Genomic DNA, 9,416 nt, shown 5'->3' on the forward strand with positions numbered 1-9,416 from the left:
ATATAATAACCACAGGGTCTATCCATCAGAAAGAGCTAACAATTATAAATTTCTATGTGCCGAATACAGGAGCCCCCAAATATATAAAACAATCACAAACATAAGCAACCTTATTGATAAGAATGTGGTAATTGCACGGGACTTTAATACTCCACTTACAACAATGGATAGATCATCTAGATGCAGCATCAATAGAGTAACAAGGGCCCTGAATGATACACTGGATCAGATGGACTTGACAGATATATTTAGAACTCTGCATCCCAAAGCAACAGAGTATACTTTCTTCTCGAGTGCACATGGAACCTTCTCCAAGACAGATCACAGACTGGGTCACAAAACAGCCCTTCATAACTATACAAGAATTGAGATCATACCATGCATACTCTCAGACCACAATGCAATGAAGCTTGAAATCAGCCACAGAAAAAGGTCTGGAAAACCTCCAAAAGCATGGAGGTTAAAGAACACCTTACTAAAGAATGAATGGGTCAACCAGGCAATTAGAGAAGAAATTAAAAAATACATGGAAAGAAATGAAAATGAAAATACAACAATCCAAATGCTTTGAGATGCAGCAAAGGCAGTCCTGAGAGGAAAATACATTGCCATCCAGGCCTATCTCAAGAAACAAGAAAAATCCCAAATACAAAATCTAAAGTGCACCTAAAGGAAATAAAGCATAACAGCCAATACGACCCAAACCCAGCAGAAGAAGAGAAATAATAAAGATCAGAGCAGAAATAAACAATATAGAATCTAAAAAAAAACTGTAGAGCAGATGAATGAAACCAAGAGTTGTTTTTTTGAAAAAATAAACAAAATTGATAAACCCATAACCAGACTTCTCAAAAAGAAAAGGACGATGACCCAAATAGATAAAATCATGAATGAAAATGGAATTGTTACAACCAATCCCTCAGAAATACAAGCAATTATCAGGGAATACTATGAAAAATTATATGCCGACAAACTGGACAACCTGGAAGAAATGGACAAATTCCTAAGCACCCACACATTTCTAAAACTCAAACAGGAAGAAATAGAAAACCTGAATAGACCCATAACCAGCGAAGAAATTGAATCAGTTATCAAACACCTCCCGAAAAAATAAAAGTCCAGGACCAGAAATCTCCCCTGGGGAATTCTACGAGACATTTAAAGCACAGATAATACCTATCCTTCTCAAGGTATTCCAAAAAAATAGAAAGGGAAGGAAAACTTCCAGACTCATTCTATGAAGCCAGCATTACTTTGATTCCCAAACCAGACAAAGACCATGCAAAAGAAGAGAACTACAGGCCTATATTCCTGATGATGAATATGGATGCAAAAATTCTCAGCAAGATACTAGCAAATCGAATTCAACAGCATATAAAAAGAATTATTCACCATTGTCAAGGGGGATTCATTCCTGGTCTGCAGGGCTGGTTCAACATTTGCAAATAAATCAATGTGATACATCACATTAAAAAAAGAAAAGATAAGAACCATTTGATCCTGTCAATCGATGCAGAAAAAGCATTTGACAAAATTCAGCATTCTTTCTTAATAAAAACCCTTGAGAAAGTCGGGATAGAAGGAACATACTTAAAGATCATAAAAGCCATTTATGAAAAGCCCACAGCTAATATCATCCTCAGTGAGGAAAAACTGAGAGCTTTCTCCCTGAGACCAGGAACCCGACAGGGATGTCCCCTCTCACCACTGTTGTTTAACATAGTGTTGGAAGTGCTAGCATCAGCAATCAGACAACAAAAGGAAATCAAGGCATCAAAATTGGCAAAGATGAAGTCAAGCTTTCACTTTTTGCAGATGACATGATATTATAGATAGAAAACCCGATGGACACCACCAAAAGTCTGCTAGAACTGATACATGAATTCAGCAAAGTCGCAGGATACAAAATCAATGTACAGAAATCAGTTGCATTCTTATACACTAACAATGAAGCAACAGAAAGACAAATAAAGAAACTGATCCCATTCACAATTGCACCAAGAAGCATAAAATACCTAGAGATAAACCTAACCAAAGATGTACAAGATCTGTATGCTGAAAACTATAAAAAGCTTAAGAAGGAAATTGAAGAAGATATAAAGAAATGGAAAAGCATTCCATGCTCACAGATTGGAAGAATAAATATTGTTAAAATGTCAATACTACCCAAAGCTATCTACATATTCAATGCAATCTCAATCAAAATTGCACCAGCATTCTTCTTGTAGTTCGAACAAGCAATCCTAAAATTTATATGGAACCACAAAAGGCCCCAAATAGCCAAAGTAATTTTGAAGAAGAACACCAAAGCAGGGGGCATCACAATCCCAGACTTTAGCCTCTACTACAAAGCTGTAATCAACAAGACAGCATGGTATTGGTACAGAAACAGACATATAGAGCAATGGAATACAATAGAAACCCCAGAACTAGACCCACAAACGTATGGCCAACTCATCTTTGACAAAGCAGGAAAGAATATCCAATGGAAAAAAGACAGTCTCTTTAACAAATGGTGCTGGGAGAACTGGACAGCAACATGCAGAAGGTTGAAACTAGACCACTTTCTCACACCAGTCACAAAAATAAACTCAAAATGGAGAAAGGACCTGAATGTGAGACAGGAAACCATCAAAACCCTAGAGGAGAAAGCAGGAAAAGACCTCTCTGACCTCAGCCGTAGCAATCTCTTACTTGACACATCCCCAAAGGCAAGGGAATTAAAAGCAAAAATGAATTACTGGGACCTTATGAAGATAAAAAGCTTCTACACAGCAAAGGAAACAACCAACAAAACTAAACGGCAACCAACGGAATGGGAAAAGATATTTGCAAATGACATATCGGAAAAAGGGCTAGTATCCAAAATCCGTAAAGAGCTCACCAAACTCCACACCTGAAAAACAAATAACCCAGTGAAGAAATGGACAGAAAACATGAAGAGACACTTCTCTAAAGAAGACATTCTGATCGCCTACAGGCAAATGAATAGATGCTCAACGTCGTTCCTCATGAAGGAAATACAAATCAAAAAGACACTCAGATATCGCCTCACACCAGTCAGAGTGGCCAAAATGAACAAATCAGGAGACTATAGATGCTGACGAGGATGTGAAGAAACGGGAACCCTCTTTCACTGTTGGTGGGAATGCAAACTGGTGCAGCAACTCTGGAAAACAGTGTGGAAGTTCCTCAAAAAATTAAAACTAGATCTACCCTATGACCCAGCAATAGCACTGCTAGGAATTTACCCAAGGGATACAGGAGTACTGATGCATAGGGGCACTTGTACCCCAATGTTCTCAGCAGCACTCTCAACAATAGCCAAATTATGGAAAGAGCCTAAATGTCCATCAACTGATGAATGGATAAAGAAATTGTGGTTCATATACACAATGGAATACTACATGGCAATAAGAAAGAATGAAATATGGCCTTTTGTAGCAACGTAGATGGAACTGGGGAGTGTTATGCTAAGTGAAATAAGTCAGGCAGAGAAAGACAGATACCATATGTTTTCACTCCTATGTGGACCCTGAGAAACTTAACAGAAGACCACGGGGGAGTGGAAGGAAAAAAAAAGAAGGTTACAGAGGGAGGGAGCCAAAACATAAAAGACTCTTAAAAGCTGAGAACAAACTGAGGGTTGATGGGAGGTGGGCAGGAAGGGAGGGTGGGGGATGGGTATTGAGGAGGGCACCTGTTGGGATGAGCACTGGGTGTTGAATGGAAACCAATTTGGCAATAAATTTCATATTTAAATAAAAAATAAAGAATAAAAAATAAGGTAGATCTTAATCTTTTATACAACAATTTCCTTAATAGATTAATAGATAAGTTATTTATAATACACACATACAATAAAATACTACTCAAGATTCAAAGTAAATGCATTCTTGATTCATGCAATAACATAGATCAATCTTGAATGCATTCTGATAAATACTTCAGAAACTAAATAAAATAGATTCAATACAAAATAGAAACACAAAAGGACATTCTTTATAGAATAATTCCAAATAATACTTTTAGAAATATTAAAGAAAGTAGAAAATCAGCATTAGTACACTGAAAAAGTTCTCAGGCAAAATATAATAATGATTGCTAAAATTACTGGGCAGAACTTTAATGATAATTAAAATGGTTTTATAACTACTAAGTATTTTCCCCAAAAAACACTCACTAATTACTCTTTTATATATGCCTATATATACTTTTATGGTCTTCCTTCCAGAACATAGGGTTTAATTTCCCTTTCCTTGTCTGTAAGCTGGACTTAGTGTCTTGCTTCTAAAAAACACAATGTGAAAAGGAATAAATAATAAAGACTAAAGAGATATAATGATTAAATACAATACGGTATCCTAGTTTGAATCCTGGGACACAAAAAATGACATTAGCAGGAATACTGGTGAAATATGAATAAAATTTGTAAGTTAGTTAATTATATTGTAATAGTTTTAGTTTCATTTTGAAAAATGTACCGTGATTATTTTCAGTTGTAACTTTAGTGGATGGAGGGAGTGAAAAGTGCATGGGAATTTTTTGTTCCATCTCTGTAACACTTATGTAAGTATAAAATTACATTAAAATAAAGTGTCTTAAAATGTCTATATATCTTTAGCTTTTCCATTGAACTGGCTAGACTTAAAGTAAAACATTAAATGAAATTGGTGATAACATAATACAAATGACTTACTCATAATTTTGAGGGAATACAAATTACATTCTATCAGTAATTTTAATTTCTAAATTTTGAGATAATGATTTTTGTAAGTAACTTTTGCCAAGTTAAAGAAGTCCCTTTATATTCCTAGTTTGCTAAGATTTTTTAAAAAAATGGTTGCTGAATATTTTTAAATGATTCTTCCATAACTATTAAAAGAATCATATATTTTACATTTCATCTGTTATGGAATAGTTAACATAATGAAATGAACTTAGCATGGTCATGACAAATTAATATTACTATAGAAGATATAACTCAATTTTGATTGCTTAAATATTATATGTATATTTGAATGGCATTGGCCTTCAGCGTTTTTCTTGAATTGTAATTGTCTTGTTTGTATAAGACTTGGAATCTAGCTCTGCTCATCTATCACAGTGTAACAGCTATGAAAGAGATTGATGCTTTTACTCTTTCCATGATAACTTACCCTCAAGACAGGCCCTACAGTTGAAAGATAGGGTATATTTAATAAAAATGACAGGATGCTTTCTTTCTTCAGTAAGAATGCTATTTTTATGCACCTAGTATAACTTTTTGTGCACACAAACATCACATGATTTCTCCTAGTTTCTATGTGACTACTTCTCCCCCAAATCTCAATTTCCATCCTTGAAAATTAAAGAAAAAAATACTTTTCTAGTTTATAAAAATTATTGTTAAAGAAATTTGTACTAAGCTATAGACTTAAGGTATTCTATTTTGGAATCAATATCTTCCCTTATGTGAATTAAACCTTAAACGATTTAGTAGTCTTCATGTATACACACTACATGTAAATATGTATGTTTTTTACATGTTTACACACTACATGTAAATATAATTGGAGTTTTAGTCATTTTTTGAAGGTTGAGATTGAAGTGAAGAAAATGGTATAAATTTGCTTTCTCCTTAAAATTTTAACAAGAAGTGTCTGTCGTTTTAATCCTGAAATTGTTTACATGTAGAACAATATTTAACTTGTGTGTGGTAGGCAAAATACTGACACATTAGGGAATGTATGATTATATTATGTTATATAGCAAGAAGAAATTGAGGTTACAGGAAACTATGGTTGCTAAACAGCTGATTTTAAGGGACATTATTTTGGGTACCTAGGTGGACCCAATGTAATCACAGGAGTCTTTAAAAGGGAAAAGGAAAAGCAGAAGTGTGACTCAAAGTTGATAAAGAAGATTTAACAAAAAAAAAAAAAGAAAGATCACAAATACTTGGAGGTTAAAGCACATCCTACTAAGGAATGAATGGGTTAACCAGGAAATTAAAGAAGGAATAAAATAATGCATGGAAACAAGTGAAAAGGATAACACAACACTCCAAAACTTTTGGGATGCAGCAAAGGCAGACATGAGAGGGAATTATATAGCAGTACAGGCCTTTATCGAGAAACAAAAAAGGTCTCAAATGCACAACCTTACCTACACCTAACAGAGCTAGAAAAAGAACAGAAAATAAAGCCTAAACTCAACAGAAGAAGGGAAATAATAAAGATTAGAACAGAAATAAATTACATAGAAACAAACAGTAGACCAGATCAACAAAATCAAGAGCTAATTCTTTGAAAGAATTAATAAAATTGATAAACCCCTAGCCAGACTTATCAAAAAGAAAAGAGAAAGTACTCAAATGAATAAAATCATGAATGAAAGAGGAGAGATCACAACCAACACCAGAGAAATACAATTACAAGAGAAAATATGAAAAATTATACAACAAATTGGGAAATCTGAAAGAAATGGATAAATTCATAGAAATATACAAACTACCAAAATTAAAAAGGAAGAAATAGAAAGTTTAAAAGACCCATAACAACTGTTTTCCCCCCGCGGAGCGCTGCTGGGCCAGCTGGTCTGTGGCGAGCCGCGGACGCCGGTCTCTGTTCCGCAGGATGGGGTTTGTTAAAGTTGTCAAGAATAAGGCTTACTTCAAGAGATACCAAGTGAAATTTAGAAGAAGACGAGAGGGTAAAACTGATTACTATGCCCGGAAACGCTTGGTAATTCAGGATAAAAATAAGTACAACACACCTAAATACAGGATGATAGTTCGCGTAACCAACAGAGATATCATTTGTCAGATTGCTTATGCCCGTATAGAAGGAGACATGATAGTTTGTGCAGCGTATGCTCATGAACTCCCAAAGTATGGTGTTAAGATTGGCCTGACAAATTATGCTGCAGCATATTGTACTGGCCTGCTGCTGGCCCGCAGGCTTCTCAATAGGTTTGGCATGGATAAGATCTATGAAGGCCAAGTAGAAGTGACTGGAGATGAATACAATGTGGAAAGCATTGATGGTCAACCTGGGGCCTTCACCTGCTATTTGGATGCAGGTCTTGCCAGAACTACTACTGGGAATAAAGTTTTTGGGGCCCTCAAGGGAGCTGTGGATGGAGGCTTGTCTATTCCTCACAGTACCAAACGATTCCCTGGTTATGATTCAGAAAGCAAGGAATTCAATGCAGAAGTACATCGGAAGCACATCATGGGTCAAAATGTTGCAGATTATATGCGTTACCTAATGGAAGAAGATGAAGATGCTTACAAAAAACAGTTCTCTCAATACATAAAGAACAACGTTCTCCAGACATGATGGAAGAGATGTATAAGAAAGCTCATGCTGCTATTCGAGAGAATCCAGTCTATGAGAAGAAGCCTAAGAAAGAAGTCAAAAGGAAGAGGTGGAACCGTCCCAAAATGTCTCTTGCCCAGAAGAAAGATCGGGTAGCTCAGAAGAAGGCAAGCTTCCTTAGAGCTCAGGAGCGGGCTGCTGAGAGCTAATAAACCAAACCACAATTTTCTATGAAGATTTTTCAGATAAAGACAATAATAAACTTATTCACCAAGCAGCAAAAAAAAAAAAAAAAAAAAAAAAAGACCCATAACAAGCAAAATAATTGAATCAGTAATCAAAACTTTCCCAACAAACAGAAGTTCAGGGCCACATCGCTTCCCAGTAGAATTCTAACAGTCATTTAAATATTGATACCTATTCTCAAACTCTTCTAAAAAATAGAAATGGATGGAAAACTTGCAAACTCTTTCTACAAGTCCAGCATTACCTTGATTCCAAAACTAGACAAAGACATCACTAAAAAAAAAAAAAAAGAATTACAGACCAACATCCCTGATGGACATAGATGCAAAAATTCTCAACAAGATACTAACAAGTCAAATCCAACAGTACATTAAAAGAATTATTCCCCACGGTCAAGTGGGATTTATTCCTAGGCTAGAGGGGTGGTTCAATATTCACAAATCAATCAATGTGATAAACCACAGTAATAAAAGAAATGATAAGAACCACATGATCCTGTTGATGGTTGCAGTAAAAGCATGTGACAAAATACAGCATTTAATTTTTGGTAAAAACCCTCCACAAAGTAGGGATAGAAGGAACATACCTCAACAACATAAAGGCCATATATGAACACATCACAGCTAATATCCTCAATGGGGAGCAACTAAAAGCTGTTCGTCTATGTTTAGGAACAAGACAGTTGTGTCCACTCTCACCATTGTTATTTAACATGGTACTGGAAGTCCTAGCCTCAACAACCAGACAACAAAAAGAAATAAAAGACATCCAAACCAGATCAGCAAGAAAGAAATCAAACTTTCAATATTCACAGACAACCTGATACCAAAAGTAGAAAACACAAAATATTCCACCAAAAAATTGCTGGAACTGATACATGAATTTAGGAAAGTGGCAGGATATAAAACCAATGTACAGAAACCTGTTGTATTTCTATACACCATTAATGAAACAGCAAAAAGAGAAATCAAGGAATTGATCCCATTTACAATGGCACCAAAAGCCATAAGATACCTAGGAATAAACCTAACCAAAGGGGTAAAAAATCTTTAATTTTAGAACACTTATGAAAGAAATCGAAGAAGAATCAAGGGAATTGGAAAAATGTCCATGCTCATGGATTGGAAGAACAAATTTTGTGAAAATGTCTATGATACCCAAAACAACTTACACATGTAATGCCATCCCTATCAAAATTCTACCAGCGTTTTTCACACAGGTAGGAAAAGTAGTCTTAATATTGTATAAAACCACAAAAGACCCTGAATAGCCAACATAATAATCTTGAAAAAGAAAAGCAAAGCAGAGGCATCACAATTCCTGACCTCAAGCTATGTTACAAAACTGTAGTCATCAAAACGGTATGGCACAGACACAAAATCAGACATACAAATCAATGGAACAGAATAGAAAAACCAGAAATTGATCCTCAACTCTATGATCAACTAATCTTCCGCAAAGTAGGGCAAAATATCCAATGGAAAAAAGTCTCTACAGCAAATGGTGTTGGGAAAACTGGACAACAACCTACAGAAGAATGAAACTGGACCACTTTCTTAAATCATACACAAAAATAAATCTAAATGGATGGAAAACCTCAATGTGAGACAGGAAACCATAAAAATCCCAGAGGAGAACACAGGCAGCAATATCTTTGACCTTGGCCATAGCAACTTCTTATTAGACCCATCTCCCATGGGAAGGGAAACAAAAGTAAAAGTGAACTCCTGGGACTTCATCAAGATAGAAAACTTCATACACAGTGAAAGAAGCAGTCAACAAAACTAAAAGGTAACCTATGGACTGAGAGAAGATATTTACAAATGACATATCTGATAAAAAGTTAGTAACTAAAATCTATAAAGAATT

General features: G+C 35.3%; 1 protein-coding gene across 1 annotated transcript; it reads left to right on the forward strand.

Moving 5' to 3' along the window:
* The first annotated feature begins 6,550 nt into the window (after positions 1-6,550).
* LOC106970763 (60S ribosomal protein L5-like) lies at positions 6,551-7,576 on the forward strand. Its single transcript, XM_053202634.1, is given in 2 exon segments — positions 6,551-7,308; positions 7,311-7,576. Coding segments are annotated over 2 exon segments (891 nt in total). The 5' UTR covers positions 6,551-6,617; the 3' UTR covers positions 7,511-7,576.
* The last annotated feature ends 1,840 nt before the right edge of the window (positions 7,577-9,416 follow it).

This window comes from Acinonyx jubatus, chromosome D1 (assembly GCF_027475565.1).
Source record: "Acinonyx jubatus isolate Ajub_Pintada_27869175 chromosome D1, VMU_Ajub_asm_v1.0, whole genome shotgun sequence".
NCBI lineage: Eukaryota > Metazoa > Chordata > Mammalia > Carnivora > Felidae > Acinonyx > Acinonyx jubatus.